This window comes from Sphaeramia orbicularis, chromosome 4, assembly GCF_902148855.1.
Source record: "Sphaeramia orbicularis chromosome 4, fSphaOr1.1, whole genome shotgun sequence".
NCBI lineage: Eukaryota > Metazoa > Chordata > Actinopteri > Kurtiformes > Apogonidae > Sphaeramia > Sphaeramia orbicularis.
In genome coordinates, this window is record NC_043960.1 from 52,321,376 (window position 1) to 52,341,535 (window position 20,160).

At 40.4% G+C, this 20,160-nt stretch overlaps 2 protein-coding genes across 2 annotated transcripts in view; one reads left to right on the top strand and one right to left on the bottom strand.

The window, feature by feature from the left end:
* Positions 1–5,688, top strand: part of LOC115417614 (proline-rich protein 2-like) — a 6,375-nt gene extending 687 nt beyond the window's left edge. Inside the window, exons 2-4 of the mRNA XM_030131626.1 lie at positions 1,946–2,519; positions 2,639–2,874; positions 5,666–5,688. Of these exons, the coding sequence (XP_029987486.1) occupies positions 1,946–2,519; positions 2,639–2,874; positions 5,666–5,688 (833 nt within the window). The remainder of the gene's footprint in view (positions 1–1,945; positions 2,520–2,638; positions 2,875–5,665) is intronic.
* Positions 5,689–9,745: 4,057 nt separating this feature from the next.
* LOC115418460 (vitellogenin-2-like) lies at positions 9,746–18,831 on the bottom strand. Its single transcript, XM_030132944.1, has 32 exons — positions 18,762–18,831; positions 18,132–18,283; positions 17,738–17,989; positions 17,492–17,653; positions 17,248–17,402; positions 16,567–16,723; positions 16,300–16,460; positions 16,055–16,214; positions 15,840–15,959; positions 15,547–15,744; positions 15,251–15,468; positions 15,060–15,157; positions 14,837–14,961; positions 14,548–14,649; positions 14,331–14,453; positions 14,062–14,245; positions 13,886–13,982; positions 13,576–13,761; positions 13,370–13,481; positions 13,070–13,289; positions 12,502–12,983; positions 12,256–12,306; positions 11,967–12,173; positions 11,749–11,891; positions 11,470–11,611; positions 11,255–11,372; positions 10,959–11,142; positions 10,763–10,848; positions 10,542–10,636; positions 10,270–10,438; positions 9,970–10,131; positions 9,746–9,882 (listed from the first exon to the last, which is right to left on the bottom strand). Exons 1-32 carry the CDS (start codon positions 18,829–18,831, stop codon positions 9,770–9,772), a joined length of 5,004 nt encoding a protein of 1,667 aa, XP_029988804.1. The 3' UTR covers positions 9,746–9,769.
* Positions 18,832–20,160: the final 1,329 nt, after the last annotated feature.

Consider the following 20,160-nt stretch of genomic DNA (forward strand, 5'->3'; position numbering starts at 1 on the left):
TTCAGAGTAGCACACCTATACTTTTAAATAACCAAATGCAGGTCTGATGGGTATTTTAAGTAATCAGAGTAGCACACCTATAGTTTTTAAATGACCATAATCAGATCTGATGGGTAGTTTTAGTAATCAGAGTAGCACATCTATACTTTCAAATAACCAGATGCAGGTCTGATGGGTAGTTTTAGTAATCAGAGTAGCCCATCTCTACTTTCAAATAACCAGATGCAGGTCTGATGGGTAGTTTTAGTAATCAGAGTAGCCCATCTATACTTTCAAATAACCAAATGCAGGTCTGATGGGTAGTTTTAGTAATCAGAGTAGCACATCTATACTTTTAAATAACAATATGCAGGTCTGATGGGTAGTTTAAGTAATCAGAGTAGCACACCTATAGTTTTAAATAACAATATGCAGGTCTGATGGGTAGTTTTAGTAATCAGAGTAGCGCACCTATACTTTCAAATAACCAAATGCACGTCTGATGGGTAGTTTAAGTAATCAGAGTAGCACACCTATAGTTTTAAATAACCATATTCAGGTCTGATGGGTAGTTTTAGTAATCAGAGTAGCACATCTATACTTTCAAAGAACCAAATGCAGGTCTGATGGGTAGTTTAAGTAATCAGAGTAGCGCACCTATACGTTTAAATATCCAAATGCAGGTCTGATGGGTAGTTGTAGTAATCAGAGTAGCGCACCTATACTTTTAAATATCCAAATGCAGGTCTGATGGGTAGTTTTAGTAATCAGAGTAGCGCACCTATACGTTTTAAATATCCAAATGCAGGTCTGATGGGTAGTTGTAGTAATCAGAGTAGCGCACCTATACTTTTAAATATCCAAATGCAGGTCTGATGGGTAGTTTTAGTAATCAGAGTAGCGCACCTATACTTTTAAATAACCAAATGCAGGTCTGATGGGTAGTTTTAGTAATCAGAGTAGCACACCTATACTTTTAAATAACCAAATGCAGGTCTGATGGGTAATTTTATTAACTTTTTAGTAAGTTTAGTAACTTTTTAGTACGTTTTAGTTTTAGTGACTACTGCATATGGTCATTTAAAACTATAGGTGTGCTACTCTAATTACTAAAAATACCCATCAACCTGCATACAAAATTACTCACTTTACCTAAATAGTACTCAAAAGAACAGTAAAACTGATAAAAGAAATAGAGATTTATTAAATAATCGGACAAGTTTGAGCTAAAACTAAGACTGATATTAAGAAAAACTGAAGTTAACTAGTCAATTTATTTCAAAAACTCTTAAAGCAGGAGTAAAAGTGATGCAAAACTGATGTAAGCCTTGTCATGTTTTGTAATAAAACTCAAAATAAGACTGATATTGAATAAAATCTGAGGTATATGTCAAAGAATAATTAATTTTACATGAAACCGAGACAAACACCAAAGCAAAAATCACCCAAAATCACTGAATTCATCAAAATAATACTCAACAGAAAGTAAAACTGATAAAAATAGAGATTCATTAAATAGTCTGACAAGTTTTAGATAAAAGTCGACGCCCACATTTCCTGAAGGAAATGTAGTTCCTGGTGTTTTGTCTCTTGCTGGATTTGTGGACTTGTGGCTCGGTGCGATGTGCCTCTGAAAGTTATGTTGTTCCACATAAAATTTTTTGTGTATACGTTCTTTATTCCAAAAGCCATTTCCTATAACTGTGCAGCAGTACAACAGTACAGATAAAAATATGGATGAGCTGAATTATTGAGAGTGTTTTGAACAGCTCAAAGCAAACACATCACCCTGTTCTGAAACAAAGCACATCCAAATGACAGGAGTTGAATATCAGAATGAATCATTTGCATGAAAAAGTTTGAAAAGGTTGAATGCTTACTTGATTTCTGTATTTTCCAGACCCTGCGAGGTTGGACCCGGCCCCTGCTTCGTTGGCCCCAGGCATTGTCACCAATTCCTGAGGAGACCCCTGCCTCCAGCTGTCCAGCGCAGAGCCGCATCCCAAGACCAATTCGGTCTTTCCTACGGTGCCTGCGCTCCAGCAAGAAGTACCAACAGTATCTCCGAAGCAGAGCGGCGGACCCCCACCTTCTGCCTCTGGCTGTCCAGAGGACCCCGGCGGACCCCCCCTTTTCGCCCCCAGCTTCCCGGAGGACCCCGGCGGCTCCCCGCCCCCCGCCTGCAGCTGTCCGGAGGACCCCAACGGACCCCCGCCTTCCGCCTCCGGCTTACCGGAGGACCCCAGCGGCCCCCGCCCCCACACCTCCGGCTGTCCCGAGGACCACGGCGGACCCCCGTCTCACACCTCCGGCTGTCCCGAGGACCCCGGCGGACCCACGCCTTCCGCCTCCAGCTGTCCGGAGGACCCCGGCGGCCCCCCGCCCCCCCTCCTTCGGCTTTCCGGAGGACCCCAGCGGACCCCTGCCTTCCGCCTCCGGCTTTTCGGAGGACCCCGGCAGCCCCTCGTCCCCCTCATCCGGCTGTCCAAAGGAACCCAGCAGCCCCCCGCCCCTCTCCTCCGGCTGTCCCGAGGACCCCGGCAGAACCCCGCCTTCCGCCTCTGGCTGTCCCGAGGACCCCGGTGGGCCCCCGCCTTCCGCCTTCGGCTGTCCGGAGGACCTCAGCAGACCCCCTCCTCCCGCCTCTGGCTGTGCCAAGAACTCTGGCGGCCCCCCGCCTTCGGCCTGTGGCTAACCCGAGGACCCCGGTGGCCCCCCCACCTTCCGCCTCTGGCTGTCCCGAGGACCCCGGTGGCCCCCTTCCCCCTTCCTCCGGCTGTCCGGAAGACCCTAGCAGGCCCCTACCTTCCGCCTCCCACTGTCTGGAGGCCCTGAGTTCCCGGGATGGAGCAGCAACCCCCCACCCCCCTCGCCCTCCACCCCGGGGGGCCCTTCGTCTTTTTCCTTTCTTTCTTTCTTTCTTTCTTTCTTTCTTTCTTTCTTTCTTTCTTTCTTTCTCTTTCTTCCCGGCCCCCCTCCCTCTCTTCTCTCTCACTCCATCTGTCCTTTCTTTCTTTCTTTCTTTCTTTCTTTGTCTTTCTTCCTGGCCCCTGCGGGGTTGGACCCGGCCTCTGTCATCCATCGCTGAGGTTACCTCCACCTCCGGCGGTCTACATGCCCTCAGTTGAATGGAGCAGAGCAGTGGTCCCCCTTTTACCTATCCTCTCTCATTCTCCCTCTTTCTCCCTTTCCTCACTCTATCTCTTCTCTCTCTCTCTTTCTCTTTCTCCTTTCCTCTCCTCTTTCTTTCACTCTCCTCTCTCCTCTCTCTCTCTCTTTCCCCTCTCTCTCTCACTCCCCCTTACTCTCTTCTATCTCATCATCTTCTTTCTTTTTTCTTTCTTTCTTTCTTTATTCTTCTTTCTTTCTTATCTCTCATTCCTTCTTACTTTCGTTCTTTTCTTTTCTCTTTTTCGTTCTTTCTCTCATTCTTTCTCTTCTTTCCTTGTTCTCTCATTCCTTCTTTCTTTCGTTTTTGTCTTTCTTTCATTATTTCTTTTCTCTCTTTCTCTTTCTTTCTTTCGTTCTCATTCATTCTTTCGTTCTCTCATTCATTCTTTCGTTCTTTCATTCTTTCTCTCTGTCTTTCTTTCAATCTTTCTCTCTTTGCTTCATTCTTTCTTTCTTTCTTTCTTTCCTTCATTCTCTCATTCCTTCTTACTTTCGTTCTTTTCTTTCTTTCCTTCGTTCTTTCATTCTTTCTCTCGTTCTTTCTCTTTCTTTCCTTCGTTCGCTCATTCCTTCTTTCTTTCGTTTTTTTCTTTCTTTTGTTCTTTCCTTCTTTCTCTCTCTTTCTTTCTTTCGTTCTCTCATTCATTCTTTCGTTCTCTCATTCATTCTTTGGTTCTTTCTTTCTTTCTCTCTTTCTTTCTTTCATTCTTTCTCTCTTTGCTTCATTCTTTCTTTCTTTCTTTCTTTCTTTCTTTCTTTCTTTCTGTCTTTCTTTCTTTCTTTCTTTCTTTCTTTCTTTCTTTCTTTCACCCCAGCTGGTCAAGGCAGATGACCATCCTCCAGGAGTTTAGGTCTGCTCCAGCTTTTCTTCCTTGTTAGAAGGAAGTTTTTCCTGGCCACTATCACACTAAGTTTTTGCTCCTGGAGGATTCTGTTGGGTTTCTGTAGATTAGCTCAAAAGTCTAGTTTACAACAAATTGGTTTGATTTGGTCTGATTTGGTCTAATTCAGTCTGATTTGGTCTGATTTGATCTGATTTGATCTGATCTGATTTGGTCTAATTTGGTCTGATTTGATCTGATTTGATCTGATTTGGTCTGATTTGATTTGATTTGGTCTGATTTGATCTGATCTGATTTGGTCTGATTTGAATTGATTTGGTCTGATTTGATTTGATTTGGTCTGTTTTGATATTAATTCCAATAAACTACTTAAACTTCATCTTTTTCTCCTGTGTTTTGTTTGGTTACTTTAATTGTGCATGTCATTTCATCAGTGGATTGGACCTCACTGATCTAGTGGTTCGTAGTGGAAGACAGTGTTTAACTCTTAGCGGTCTGTCCATACTTTTGAGTTTTCCTTTATATAACACATCAAAAATGTTAACCACATTTATTATATATTTTTCAGCACTGTTTCACCTTGATGATATGATCATTCCTTTGCACTTTACCTTATTTAACATATTGGACCCAATAATACACAAAAATAGTAGGATACAATTTGAAAAAACTCTATACTATTTATTACAAAGAAATTCCTAATCATGGTCTCTCATCTGTTTTAGAAGTTGAAAGAGTAAAGCAGGTGTGTCTATGAACATATAAAGGTGTCTATCTATTAATCATATCTCCAGGTTTTCATGGTGTATTAATCTCAAACAAAAACCTTTTTTCTTTTCTCACGCTTTGATCACCCTGGAGGGTTAAAGAGCAGAGTTTAAGTGTTTGTTAAGGCGTCTACCACAAACTGTAGATTTAGAAACTGTACATTTAGTGTTCATGTGTAAACTGGTGAGTAAGGAAGTAGTTAATGCTACTGTAATAGTTGGAAAAGCTCTTCCAATATTTAACAACAACTGTGTCTTTTCATGACACTGTTTGTAAAATGTTGGGTGGTATAAGCCCTCACAGGTTGGAATACATCATTAAGGTTCAGTTCATTTGGAGATACGTGAGACAGAAACAGGATGAACAACTGTGGTCTGAAAAGGAACTTTGAAAAGTCCAATGTCTGACTAAGAAGTAGAGGAAGAGAGAGTAAGTATAAAGTTCTATACAATAGAAATAGTCCAAGAACTCCAAAACATATGATATATGATGTGGTATGTGTGATAGGACTTTGTTCTATTTCACTACTGAGGCTTTTACAAAACAGAAAACTGGACTCATTTGTGGAAGCACCCAAACTGAAAGGCTTAACTGAGTTATTCCAGGATGTAGCGGCTATTTGTCATCAAAATTAAATCAACTTAAAGGTGACTGAACTTAAGACTGTAACATAACTCAAATAACCACTAGATGCACCATGGGTTTGTGGTTTACACAGTCAAAAATACAATGTCCATATCATAGATGTAGTTCAAGTGGTTTATTTTCAAGATTTTGCAGGAAAAACAACAACTAAGGTCTTCTGTGCTGTCTCTCCTGCTCATCCTGTCTGACTGTCTGATAAAAAACCATAGGCCCACCCAGGTGCATGCTGGTCTAACTTTGTGCTCCCTATTTATATCCAGGTGCCCACGGCCTAAACCAGTAACACAAAACAAAAAGGTACTAAATACCAAAGAATGAAAACGATAACCTTAAAAACCAAAAAATATATTCTAAATATTAAACAAACAAAAAATAAACAGTTAGCAAAAAATTACTAAGTTAGTAAACAAAAAAGGTAACTTAACTTCAAACAAAAAACTAAACCGACAAATAGCTCCTACACAGGAGATGATTTCTTTTTAGTTTGTGTTAAAACTTTAGCAGACGTTTCACTGAAATTCAAGAAACTGAACCATGAAATATCTGTGAAAAATCCATCAACGACAAATAAGCATTGGCAAAATGAGCAGCTCAAAGATATCATATATTTAATATATTTTAAAAGCATGCATGATATGTTAAATAGTGAAATTGATGGGTTTTTTTTTTTGTAGTTTTGCATTATGTTGAACTTTTCCGTCCTTTCTATACTGTCTGGTAGTATAATTAACATGCTGATTTTAAAGAATTATTTCTTTTATTGATGTGAAAGAAGCAAAACCATGTGTATTCAAAGCCAGGGGTTCTGGTGAATTTCCTGTGGTCACATTAGAAAGGTTGGATGGGTTCAGTTTTGGTCTGGTTCTCCTGTTCATCAACCAGCACTGCTCCTCCTCCACAGCAGGGCAGTGTCCAGTAGACCTTCATGTGGATGGACTTTTCTTCTCCAACAAGAACCTACAGGTAAGAGGCAGTGCAGATTTATGTTGGTGTTTCCTCTCATTTTTAGTGAGCTATCTTTCAGGGATAAATAGACTGAATTAACGCAAACAAAAAATGATGTTTTCCTCTTACCAAGTCGGAGCCATCATGTTTTTCAGGGAGTTTTTCGTCTCCTACGATGATGTACAGGAACGATAATATTGAATTCAACAGTTTGGTTCCAAGTCTTCTCTTTCCATAGTTCATCTCATACCTGTGTGTAAATACTGCAGAATCACACCTACCACCAGCACAAAGATAGTCACATTTTGGGTGGAGCAGTTACACTTCATACTTAAACTTACCCAGACACCGGAGGGTTTTTAGATATAACTATTCTGAATGTTATGTCACAGTTTCTCAACTGCTAAAACACATTTCACAAAATTTTCCTCTATTTTTCCAAAACTCTAAACACAGCACACTTTTCTAAAGCTACATAACCAAAACTACACCTTCTCTCTTCAAAATTCAAACTTTCACTCCAAACAGCTGCTCAAAGCCTGCAAAAACTTAAACACTATAGAAATCATTACACACTACGAAAAAACAACTGAAAACACAGTGTTCAGTGTGTGAGAACTGCCAAAGCATATTTTTTAGAAACCTTACAGCATCTGTTCTCAGAATATGTCACAGTCAAGTATTGGGCCTTCATAGATGTGTTTCATATGAACAGTATGTAAATGTACAGAAAATACAGTATGTACACTACTGTACTGTATCACAACTGTATGCAAACACTAGGATCCAGTACACACAACAATACTCATTGAAAACAATGTTCAGGGTGTGATATTTTTTATTACAGTATTTATTCCACGAACACATATATTATGCGGCATCACATCATTACACTGGGTCAGGCCACAGGACCTCATCTATATCACAGGCAATATTATTGTCCCTTTCCAGGCAATGTGGGAAAAACGCCTTGAGTTGACATCGTCAGCAATGACTCTGTCCCTGATTTCTCAGAGTCTGATGGTGTTGTTTTCCCGTACCATATCCACATTGAGGGTTTCTTGTGCTGGTGTAAATATGGCAACTCTCCCACCTCCATGTGGCATTCTTTCAACTCTAGAGAAACAAACATGCATTACAGTACTGACTTGTATGTACTCTACTGTAAAAAACATGCATGTACAGAAGCATCAATGGACATGCTCTGCAATATAGCAACTGAGATCAAACCAATTGTACTCCACTATACTGTAAAAATGTATTGTAGTGACCAACACAGCAATACAGTACAATACATGTTGTGTTCTCTGAATGCCCGGATAATGGTGGACACTGAGAACCTACTCAGGTTTGGACCAACTCTTAGTCCTGCTTCGGTCATTGTCATGCCATGGACATTGACATGATCAATGACTGTTGCTCACATCTTGTCTGTAATGGTGGTGCAAGTTTGTCTTGGTCTCCCTCCCGGGCCTGCTCCTCTCCCTCCCGGGCCTCCTCCTCCTCTCCCTCCCGGGCCTGCTCCTCTCCCTCCCGGGCCTGTTCCTCTCCCTCCCGGGCCTGTTCCTCTCCCTCCCGGGCCTGCTCCTCTCCCTCCCGGGCCTCCTCCTCCTCTCCCTCCCGGGCTTGTTCCTCTCCCTCCTGGGCCTCCTCCTCTCCCTCCAGGGCCTCCTCCTCCTCTCTCTCCCGGGCCTGCTCCTCTCCCTCCCGGGCCTCCTCCTCCTCTCCCTCCCGGGCTTGTTCCTCTCCCTCCTGGGCCTCCTCCTCTCCCTCCCGGGCCTCCTCCTCCTCTCCCTCCTGGGCCTGCTCCTCTCCCTCCCGGGCCTGTTCCTCTCCCTCCCGGGCCTGCTCCTCTCCCTCCCGGGCCTCCTCCTCCTCTCCCTCCTGGGCCTCCTCCTCTCCCTCCCGGGCCTCCTCCTCCTCTCCCTCCCGGGCCTGCTCCTCTCCCTCCCAGGCCTGCTCCTCTCCCTCCCGGGCCTCCTCCTCCTCTCCCTCCCGGGCTAGTTCCTCTCCCTCCTGGGCCTCCTCCTCTCCCTCCCGGGCCTGCTCCTCTCCCTCCTCTCACTGGAACTCCTCTTCGTCTGACTCTGCCTCTGTCCATTGTGTTTGTTTGAACCTTCAGTAAACTGTGCACTCTAAACTGGCTTTTATAGATGTAATCACATAATTTGCAACAAGTGTCTTCAATTTTGAGTCATTGTGTTTAATGAATGAAGCCAGGTGTGTTCATTGTGTACAAATTTTGCTGACTGTGGCAAGTATTTTGCATCACATGAGCTTTAATTTGAGAATTTGAACAGAGTTTTTTTGCAACTTGTGTTTTAGCAAGACAAAATGTGTTTAGATTTATGAAAAAAGGAGGATTGTGTTTTGTGAATTGTGTCTTCATGTGAAATGTGTTTATGATTTTGGCAAATGGGGGCTACTTTTATTAAATGTGTTTAGAGGACTGGTCATTTGGTTTAGAGAATTGGCTTTTGTGTTTTAACAATTGGGAAAAACTGTAATTTGATTCAATATCGTTGGAGATGTGGGTTAATAGTCTGTGATCCCTTGAGTATAAATACAATTTTTATCGATTTAAATGGTACATTTTAAAACCTGCAGTGATTTTCAGATATTTCGTGGAAGCATAGGGTGTAGACAGAGCTCCTTAAACTGTCTTTCTCCTTATGCAACACTGACAAGAGTTTTTGTTAATTTAACCCGTAAAGACCCAAACAGCTACTGGCAATTAAACACATCTACTGATGTAACTGTTTAATACTTGTTGATCCACTAATTCTATCAATCCATCTAATAATTGGTGTAAAATACAGTTTGTCATGTTTTTATGGTCATCAGATATGACCCATTTGGACATTCAGAGGCTCCGTAGTGAACGTGGAAACAACATCATCTTCTACAACAATGATTCACCAGTAAAACCCATGGAGTTGGATTAATGACAGCGGATGGACACACTTGTTTTTATGTTCACATATTGATATCTTCGCTGAAAAAGTCCCTTTCTCTTCAGTTTCCTCTGTTTGTGATATAATAACCCTCAACTTTAATCTGAGCTTTTATGAACATCCACATGATCAATAAATTCATATTTGGGAAAATACCAGATTTTCGCTGAAAAAATGCAGACTATAATATTATAATAAATGGTGATAAAACACTTAAGAAAGGATAAATATAGAGAAAAATTAATTTGGGAACTGCCACAAAAGTAGTACTGGGTCTTTATGGGAAAATAAGTCATGTGTTACCATGGCAACAGTAAGTTAAACCAACCACTGACACCAACAGACAAAAGGAGAAACTTCTAACACATGTTCAACTTGCTTTAGTAATTTATTGAAATTAAAAGTCAAACAAAGTGATTGGGACAACCGTCATGGAACAGTGAGCGTACAGATTCTGCTCTAACTTCAGGCGCACTGGGCAGAGCAGCGACAGGCCAGGTGGGCATCTACGTTTTCTGTCAGATCCACAGTCTTCCCATAGATGTTGCTCAGAATCTCAGTGCGGGCCATGTTAGAATCTGCGGGAGAGCAATTAGGCAGTTAGATATTGTACAATGTTTTCCACAGTCAAAACGCTGCTGCTGTGTGAATCAGCTGGAACTCACTGGCAGGCATGCAGTGGAAGTTCATAGAGACAGCGGTGGTCCTCAGGGGCTGGCAACCTTCCATACAGCGCAGCACACTGTCAGTAGAGTAGCATCTAGACTCCACGCCCTGGATATTCACATGCCTATCCAGCTTCACAGATTGTTTATTCTGGTTACAAGCTGAAAAAAAAGAGAAAACAGGAGATTCCCCGAGTGAAGAATGGGATGTTTGAAAATATATAGCAATAAACTATTAAAATATTTTTGCAATAAACATGTTCTGATACTGATTAAAGGTCAAAATGTAATAAATTTTACCAAAGATATCTCTGGTGCAGTTCCTTCCAGGCATGACCCAGGAATTACCAAAGCTGGCGGCATTCTTGGTGACACGTCTGTTTGGAATACGGTACTCTTGTTCCTGTTCTCCATCACTCCATCCACAAAGTCCACAAGTCTTTCCTCTCATCGCCTCCACAATTTTAACCTGAAGAAGATCAAAAACAGTGCAGGGTTTGGGTTATATCCTTTGACTTTTCAAAGTTTCAACTTGGGAAATGTCAAAAAAATATTCTTATATGTTCTATCACCTTTTGTTCCCTCAGATCATAGTGGAGAGAATCGAGACCATATGAGGGCGCAAACAGGACAGCCTTCTCATCCACGTACTTGAGCACAATTTTATCTGAAATGAAAGCAAAGGTAAAATTTGTGATTTTTACCTATAGCTGTTTCAAAAGCTTAAGTTTCAAAATTCATTGCAATTCTTTTTCTTCTCTTTTCTCTCTCTTTTTTTTAATTTAACTTTTACCTTGTTGATATGTGTCATCTTTGGAGATCAGATGGTTGTTGACCTTGACTTTGACCTCACCGTTCTCCACAAACATGTCCACATCACTGTTGAAAAAGGAAAAAATTCAATTCATTGTAGATGGATATCAAAATGTGTAATTTCCTCTATTATTGACAGTCGCTGGAAATTGTATGGACATATGAGTTATACTTACATGTCTGCAATCTTCACAGTAATGTAGTTGTTATCTCTAGCATCCTTCTTCAGGAGAACAATGAACCTGAGTTCTGGGGTGCAATCCTGAGCAAGAATCTGGTAGCAAGCGGTGGCCATGTGATTGGTGAACATCACGTCATTGAATGTCCTCAGTTTGTTTGTTACATCAACAGAACATTCAGCTTTGGCAGAAGGGAAGATTTAATTAGTTACTACTAATACTTGCAAATGCACACCTATTAGCCTTAATATTGAGTTCTACGAAATGAAACTGTTTCAGTAAATATTTTTTACCAGAATGAGGCTTGAGAAGCATGTAGTAGAATTTTTCAATCATGTTATGCACATATGGTTCAAGTTCTCCGAGTTTCAGAGAGAATGGGAGAGCCACATCATTTTTGTGTATGGTCACCTGTAAGGATTGAATAAACCATATTACAACAGGCCATATGTATTCTGTCAGAAACTCAATGCAGACATTTTCTGTGTTTCATAAAAAAACACTGCACCTTTGGAATCCTAACTGTGATGTTCAAACTTGCGTCAGAAGTGGCCACCACAGTCATTTTGACCTGCTTGTGCATGTTCCTCCTGCCCTTTGCCAAGTCAGCGCCAGTTGCTTCAATAATTTTATGAATGTACTTAACCATCCTAGATGGACATATAAAGAGTTTAGTAAGTTTCACAAAACTGAGATACTGCAAAAGAAATAAATTAATTCACATGTACAAATTCAATTTTTCTGTTCAATATGTCTTTCTCAGAAATATGTTTGCTTTTGATGTTACCATTGTGCCTTGTGCTTCATGGTGCATGGAAGTCTCTTCCAGGCCATCTTCAGGCGGAATGCAGGCTGGTCATGCATAAGACCTGTCTCAGCAGTGATGTTGGTATCATACTGTTTGCCATTCTTACCCCAGTTCAGCTTGGCCTAAAAAAATAACTCATGTTATAATCCTTGCTTTTATCTTAGGCTCAACTAATGTCAGAGGACAAAGGTTTTTACCATCATCTTGTGTTCGCTGAGCATCACACCGTCAACAATGAATTTATAGGGATCATTTTCAGCCAGTGGAAGAGCAATGACCTGCACTCTGGCATTAGGTTTGTCCATGTAACCGGCGATCTGGTAACCCCGAACCAGGTTGTCAGATTTCCTTGCAGTGATGAGAACGACTGCAAAAGGGGTGATGACATCTGAAAGGTACTTGAGCTGAAATTGCAAAAATACAGAGATTAAATTTAAGTGATTGTCTCCCTCACAGACTTCATCATATGTCAGTAGAGTCGCTCACCTTGGTGAACTGTTCATAACTTTGGTGGCTGCTGCTTCTGTCAGACACAGGCTGTACAGAAAGAAAAACACGTATATCATGATCAAACACATCAAACAGGAATTTATATCACTATAACACAGTCTTAATATGACATAATCTGGCATCACCTCATTGTCACTGCAATTGTTGCAACTGAAGAAATTCTACAAAAATTCCTTATCATACTTGAGGATTTAGGTATTCTAAAGGGTTCTTGTGTCTCACCCGTGACTGAGAGCTAGACCTAGAAGAGCTAGAGCTTGAAGATCTGCGGCTGGAACGACGAGATGATCTGCTGCTAGAAGATCTACTGGAAGACCTGGAGGAGGATTGACTGGATGTAGATGAGGAGGAAGAGCTGCTCTTTTGCTGTACCATCCTGCTCAACACTGTGTGAGAGGAGGAAGAGGAAGATCTGGATGAACTGGAAGAACTGGAGGAACGGGAGGAACGGGAGGAACGGGAGGAATGGGAGGAGTGGGAGGAATGGGAAGAAACGGATGATGAGGAAGAGTGAGAGCGACTGGAGCTGGAGGAAGAGCCGGTGCTGTTTGTCAGACCAGGAACCAGGATTTTCTTGAGTTTCAACAGGACATTCTTGTTTTCAAGAATTTCTTCTTCCTCACTTTGGCTCATCCTTTTGATAATCTTTTCAGCTGCTTTCTCTCCAGTCTGGATCTCAATTTGGATGCTCTCAAGCCCGTCACCTACAACCAAAGAAATAAACATAAATTAACTTTTCTAAAACTCAATTTACTCTTTTATGTAATTCAGTATAATTCAAATAACTTGCCTCTATGAACGTCAACTGAAAAAGCATGGTGTCCCATCACAGCATACAGTGGGCTCTCCCTGATAAAAGCAGCGCTGCGAGATTTAATCTGGGCACATGCTTTGATTTCATAGGTCTTAAATCCTCCACACAGCTTCTTCTTGTAGGACCTGGGGATCCTATATTTCTCCACATGTTTGTATGTTGGCGGGTAAATAGGAATGATTTCAGATGAGTATGACTGTAAAATAACAAACAATTGTTAACGGAATGTTGGAAAATATAATTCAAGAACAGGTTTGATGGTGAAATTAAACTCACTGAGCTTTCAACATTAGCAGACACCATCTGTGAAGTAGAGGTTGTTTTAGTTGGAATCAGAGGTGTTTCTTTGGAAGCTGACATGTCTTCCACAACAGCCATAGTGTCAACACTATTGGACAAAAGAAAGAAAGCTTTAACAAAGCAAGTAAACAACATACAAAGCAAGGTGATACATCCATCTGGCAACAAGGAAAGATACATACTGTGCAGATGCAATCTTATTCATGGTCTGATCTGGATGCCAGGAAAACACATAGTTGCCCTCATTTACATCAACCTTTGCTTGCAGTTTTACAGGAAGAACTGTGTGAACTTTGGCAGTGGTCCGCAGCCCAGCCTTGAGGAATTCACTGTTTACTCCTACCAGTGCATAAGTGTGGACGGAAACACTGCAATAAAAACAGAGTGATTTTCCTCAGTAATGCAGTGGGTTTGATCTATTTTATATTAATAAAGATGATGGCATAATTCTGAATGACAACAGCTAGGATTCGTTTCAATCGGCCTATGAACCTTGGTGTAAATGCAGCCCTCAGGTTGATGTCAGACTTAAGAAGCTGGGCAGCATAGTTGTCCTGCTCACGCAGAGCTGGTGTCACGGTGGCTTGAGCTACAAGAGATAAAGTTTGCTGTCAGTATCAAGACATACTTCAAACCAGAAATACTTCAGTTACAAAGGTGGATTTTACCCTCAAGAGATGCAGCGGCCACAGCAGCAGTAATGAAAGTCACATCATAAGGCAGACCAACAGAACTGGGAATAATGCGTCGGACCTCAGCACCCAGCAGTGGCTGAGAGATGGTATGCACGACTCCAGGACCCGTCAGAGTACGTACAAGCTCCTTTCCTTGTTCAGCAAATTTAGGTCCCAACTAGAACCACAAAATGGTTAAGATATTAGGTTTCAAATGTGGTCATTACTCTGCAGATATACATACACAGCAGTCTGTGATACACTACCTGAGTAAACAGATCAATTATGGTCTGGTCAATGTTGGCAAAGGCAATTTCTTGTCCAAAGAATTTCACAGACAGTGAGAGCAGAGGATCACGTGAGGGTGAAGCTGTCCAGTCAGAGAGCTGTGTAAGTAATGAAAAAATAAACAAGTGAAACACTGTAGTCTCTGTTAAACAAATGTGCCTTGATAGCATAGTAAATTAAGTAACAACATACAATCTTCACAAGCTCCCTCATCCTGAGTTTCTTCTCAGCTCCTTCAAGAGGTTTGTGGAGTTTCATAAGAGCATCCTGAAGTCCGTCAGTTCTCACTCCAATCTGAAATAAGAGCAATAACATTTTATGAATGAAGTTTTATAATTGTAACATAACACTTTGGAAGACAGTACTACTAACTATTTGTTACTGGTGCATAAGCAGTAATAAGTATCCAGATATTGTTTTTATTGCCATTTAATGTGAATACCAGTGTGGCTATTTGCAGTAACAGATATCACTTTCTTACCTCAAAAACATCAGCATAAGCACCTGCCAGGTAGCTTCGTGCTTTGGCTATCACGGCTTGTGGCACAATAGTGGCAGCCTTATTGATGATGAAAACACTGCCAGCAGCACCAACCATCCAGGGCTCTTAAATACAGAACACAAGTCAGAACATACTTGTTTGTCTCAGATCTATTCTATGATAATATAATTAATTTGCAATAAAGAAAGGGTTATCCTCCTACCGTAGAAGGCATCAAAATACAGAGCTTTGCTGTAGCGGAGGCTCTTTCTGCCAAATACAGGATTGAGGATCCTCAAAGCAACTTTGTAGACAGCAGCACTGTAAGCAAAAAAAAAAAAACAATAAAAATGAGGTTTGAAGCAGATAACATATTGAGACTGTCAAAAATGAAAGAACGGTTTATTCTCTTACGCAGAAGCGAGGTCAGGGGCGGTGTTCTTTGCCATGGAATTCATGTAAGTGTAGACAAAGCTAGCAAGCTGCATGTTTGATTCTTGCAAGACGGCATTGGCAATTGTAAATGCCATAGCCATAGAAACCTTGGTCTCAAATAAAGTCATAGCAGCAGCCATACGGAGTTCTGGTTGAATTTCCCGGTTCAGGAATAGCTGAATAGCTACGACTTGTACCTAATACACACAAAAAAAGCTGTAAATACACATTCCAGAAGAACTCAAGTTCATAATTACATACAAATCCAGACTTACCATCTTGGGCTCCTTCTTTGCAATCCTCTTCATGGCTGCAACAGCTTCAAGTTGAACTTTCAGATCTACAGTAGCACTGCCAAAACCAGGCAGGAGCTTCATTATGGGCTTCAGGCTAGCAGGATGTCCAGCATTACCCAGCACTTTAAGAAGCAAAGCCATCTCACGGTCATTGTTTGCCAAGCGTTCATGAATGGGCTGTAGGAGAAAGAGAAAACAGTGACACTTTTGTTCTGTACTGCATGTCACTGGTGTAAAATCTACTGTCACTAATGGATCACATCACTATATACCTTCACAAAGTCGTCTGAGCAAGTTGGGTTCTCTGCACAGTATTTGCCGATCAGGGTACCATAGCTCATCATGGCCATCTCATGCAGGTAGGGTTGGTTTTCAAATTCACGACTCAGTTCCTGAGGAATGGTGGAAGAAACATGACATGACCTCATGATTATTTTTTTGTTGTTCTTATATATTGCAAACAGAAAAAAAGCTATTGTTGACTTGCCTGGAAAACACGGATGGTTTCCTCGTTGGCAATCATCATTTGTGCAGATCCCATCAGAGCTTGAGCAGTTTCAGCAAATGTGAGTTCACTGACTCTATCTTTAATAAACCTCAGAGCAGCAGTAGTACCAGCAGGCACAATACCATACAGAAGCCAGCGCCTACGAAGGACATTTTGCATATCTAATGAAATTTCCATACTTGCATTTATACGTGGCTTTTTTGCAAATTGAATACTGCTGCTACCTGTATTCAGGTTGGTTCTTGTACTGTTCCCACAGGTTAATGAAGTCCTCACGTGCGGCCTTACGGAACAACATCACGAGGTCAATAAACAGCTGTGGGGCGTTCTCATGGGCCTGGTCCACATTTTGCGTCCTCAGTTGCCTCAGGATCTCTTGAATATGCTGTCATGACATAAAATTATTTCCATGTTTTACAATATGTCACAGATATGAAACTCAAAAAAACAAACAAACAACAAAAAACCTAGGGCCAGAGGTCTTTTTTCACCTGTGAAAGCTGAAGGGGGCTCTGATACTTCAGAAGGTGGATGGGGTTCAGTAGAGCCTCATTGCTGAATACATACTGAATGGTGCCATGCTCTTTATACACAGCTCTGCTGGGCTCCTCTTGGGTGGTCTTTGTCTCCCGGAAAACCAGACTTTGCCTGTGAAATTACATTAATATTTAATTAATCTTCCTATGTTGTACAAATAGCATTTCTAGCACCAGGGTTCCCACAGGGTCTTAAAAAGTCTTAAAAGTCTTGAATTTTCAAATCTGCATTTAATACCTTAAAAAGTCTTTAACAGATATTACATTTGATATGGTAGGTATTAAGTTATGTTGCCATAAACTTGTTTGCTGTGTTGTGTTTAAATGTGTCTGTTTAATGTCCAAGCTACAATGAAAGTAACATTAGTCTACTCAGTTCCACCCGTTCCAACTCGATAATTTATATTAAATTTAGGAACCAGTTATTGCTACCTTTGCAGCTCCCAGTGAGAAATGATCAAAGAACATTCAGCCCAACACACGTGCAGCCATAAGTCATGCTGTGTCGCCCTAGAAAGCTAAAGCCTTTTTAAGTAGTCTTAAAAAGGCCTTAAAAATAATTAAATTTAACTAGTAGAAACCTGTAGGAAACCTGAGTACACATAATGCTTTCTCCACTCCAGCTAAACTACTTACTTAGCTTCCATCTGGGCAGCGCCATTCAAAATGTTGAAAGGTGAGAAATGTAGGCGTTCCATAGCAGTCACGGCCATGATCATGTAGGACTGTGCTTGTGCATCTTGCTTGATCTCATAGTTAGAAACAGCAGCTCCCTTCAGTACCTTTTCCCTCTGCAGAAACAAAATCCACAATATCAGTGACCGTTTGCCTGACTGTAATGTCCGAGACTGGAAGGTAGTTTCAGGGCAATGACACTTACAGCCACACATTCAGGGCAGCTCTCGGTGTAAGCCAGGCCAATGTCTTTGATGATCTTCTCCTGACATTCGTTCATGTCCTTTGTCTTGGTCAGAAGGATTAGATCACGCTTGGGATCATCTTTGATGACATACTGAGACTTACACACACCGAGAGCTCCAGCCTAGAGAGCAAAAATCACAGTAAGACTTGAGAGTGCTGTTGACATTTTGTAAATGGAACCTTTATAAAATTGAATTATTCATACCTCCTGCAGTTCATAGACGTTTTGAGTACTCTTGATTTTCAGGTTGATGGTATTAAGGATTCCTCTTATGATATTCACAACAGATTCAGGGACGCCATCTTGTGTGAACACTTTACCGACAGCACCGTTAATGTACTCAAACTTGACCGCCTTCAGGAGGTGCTCTGACAGTAGATGAGTGAGGGCAGGGGCCTCGGTGAACTCATCTTTTGGCCAGTAACCACTGAATTCAAAGATTTTAGGTTCTTTGAGCTGTATGGGAAAGTGAAAGCATGAAAACATGATTGTAGACAAACTGCAGCTTAAGCAGAGGTTTCATGGCTATAATACAGTAAGTCACACATGATGCATAAAGAGTTACATCATTAACTAATTAGTCATAAATCATTTTTACCTCCAGCAGGACCAGGTTAGCTCCTTCAGCGCGGATCGTGACTATGGACTTGATTTTGAATCCAGCCCGTGCCAGGCCTTCTTCAGGCAGGCCAGTATTGACAACAGCTTCATAGTCGTAGACGTAGGTCAATCCAGGACGAAACTGTAGGTCTACAGTTTGAAAATAATGATTTAAGTACTTTCATAAGTTAACACTTGCATTTAAATAAGATTTTACACTCACACACACAAATAAGTTTTAAAATATAGACATGATGTTGTTGTAACATGTTGAATTATAAAAAACACATTTCACATAATGGAATAAACTTACCAAGGTTTTCATGGCTGCCTGCTACAAAAGAGGACAAGAATGTTATTTCAATATTTATACAGCACAAAAAATGTGAATTAGTAAGTTAAAACTGAAATAGAAAATTAGAATAATTATGTTTTGCTATATTCTTGTTTCCTACTATTTATAGTTATATAAAAATTGGGTATATCATATAATAATGTATTAATATAATATAACTGAGCATATCAACTTTTTAAATTGACATTTCAACTTTTGGTTAAAGTAATAATGTAAGTAGATCTTAGTTTTGTTGGGTAGAAGCTTTTGAATTGTAGATGACAGTTTTTAAACCTAGTTTTAGATGAGAAATAGAATATTTACCTGCAAGGGCCACAGCAAGAGCTAACAGGAGAACCCTCATGGCTGGTGGATGTGACAGACAGAGAGCAGAGGCTGCCTTTTAAAGCCATTTTCTGCTGACTGTGTCCCCCCCAAAATGCAAAATAAATATTAGCTTTTTGATGTCATTGATGTTACCCTGCCCTGATCATGAAGATCTGACAAACAAGATAAAAGCTAATTGAAAATTATCACATATGTACGATGTCATCTTAACCTGACTTTTGGATTTTTGGTAAAGTTGGTTCAAGCTGCCCCAAACTGTGGTGCAACATGCTTTGCATAATGAAGTGCAATTCCAATCATAATTTTGAAATCAATTTTACTTAATCTTCTGCTCTTAAATTATTTCCATACTCAGAAAAGTCTACAAAATGTGTGGGACATTCCAACGAAACAAAAAACACACTAAGTCTGTATAATGCATCCAGCTTTGGAAAAAAGTATGGAAAAGTATTTTCTTATCAGGACAAAGTAGTGAAACGTCAAATGTATCATAACTGTGACTTGTGAAGATATGAAGGCTTTTTTTGTTGCAAATATTAGACAAAATCTGTCAAAACACACATGAAATTTTGGCTTCATAGATTTAATAAAGAAAACTGTATTTAAGTTAAGGGAAAAAAAACAAGTTCTCAGTAACAAATAAAATAGAAATAATGTTTAAAAAACAATGTAAACACAATTACTATTCAAGAAGAGATTATCAAAAGGTCATGTTTAGGGACTTCTATGTTTAATTTATGCAGAAAATCACAGGAAGCAGTTATTTCCAAAGCTGTAGATATGTATTTGAATAAATACAGTAAATTCTTCCCCATCAAAGTAAGAAAAAAGGACAATTCATGCAGTGTGACATTCATTCATGTAACTAACCTTTAATTTCACATTTATGTTCAGTTTATGATAGGTGAAATAAGTTAGTTAGTTTTCACAATATAACACTCAACTACACTTTCACTTACAATCTGTTTATTGTGTTAATGTCTAACATAAGCTTTCCAGTATTGCTAATTGACATAATTTCTTTCAATAAGCAAAGGCTGACACTTTATGGTAAGTGCAAATTAAAATAGAAAATAGGTGGTATTAAAATGTGCAAAAATTTGTATTTTATTGCAGACAGTATGAGGACAGTATGTGGGGTTGACTCCATTTCTGTCAGAAAAATGTATCCTTTTTTCCACATTCAGGCTACAACACAGTCAAGAAGAAATGTGGACAGTAAAGCACTTTGTACTTTGTAATGTTATTTTTTCCACAACACTTAAAAGAGCATGTGAACTAAAGACAACTAGTGATGAAGTGTTGCAGGTGTCATTTTTGCCACTATAATCCTAACCCATGTGGT

Excerpts from the sequence above, each read along its gene's own strand:
- LOC115418460 (XM_030132944.1), bottom strand. The coding sequence starts at position 18,831 with ATGAGGGTTCTCCTGTTAGCTCTTGCTGTGGCCCTTGCAGGTAAATAT. Across the intron at positions 13,290-13,369 it reads CTGCTAATGTTGAAAGCTCA|TCATACTCATCTGAAATCAT; the intron begins GTGAGTTTAATT and ends GTTATTTTACAG. Across the intron at positions 10,132-10,269 it reads CTGCACCAGAGATATCTTTG|CTTGTAACCAGAATAAACAA; the intron begins GTAAAATTTATT and ends CTTTTTTTTCAG.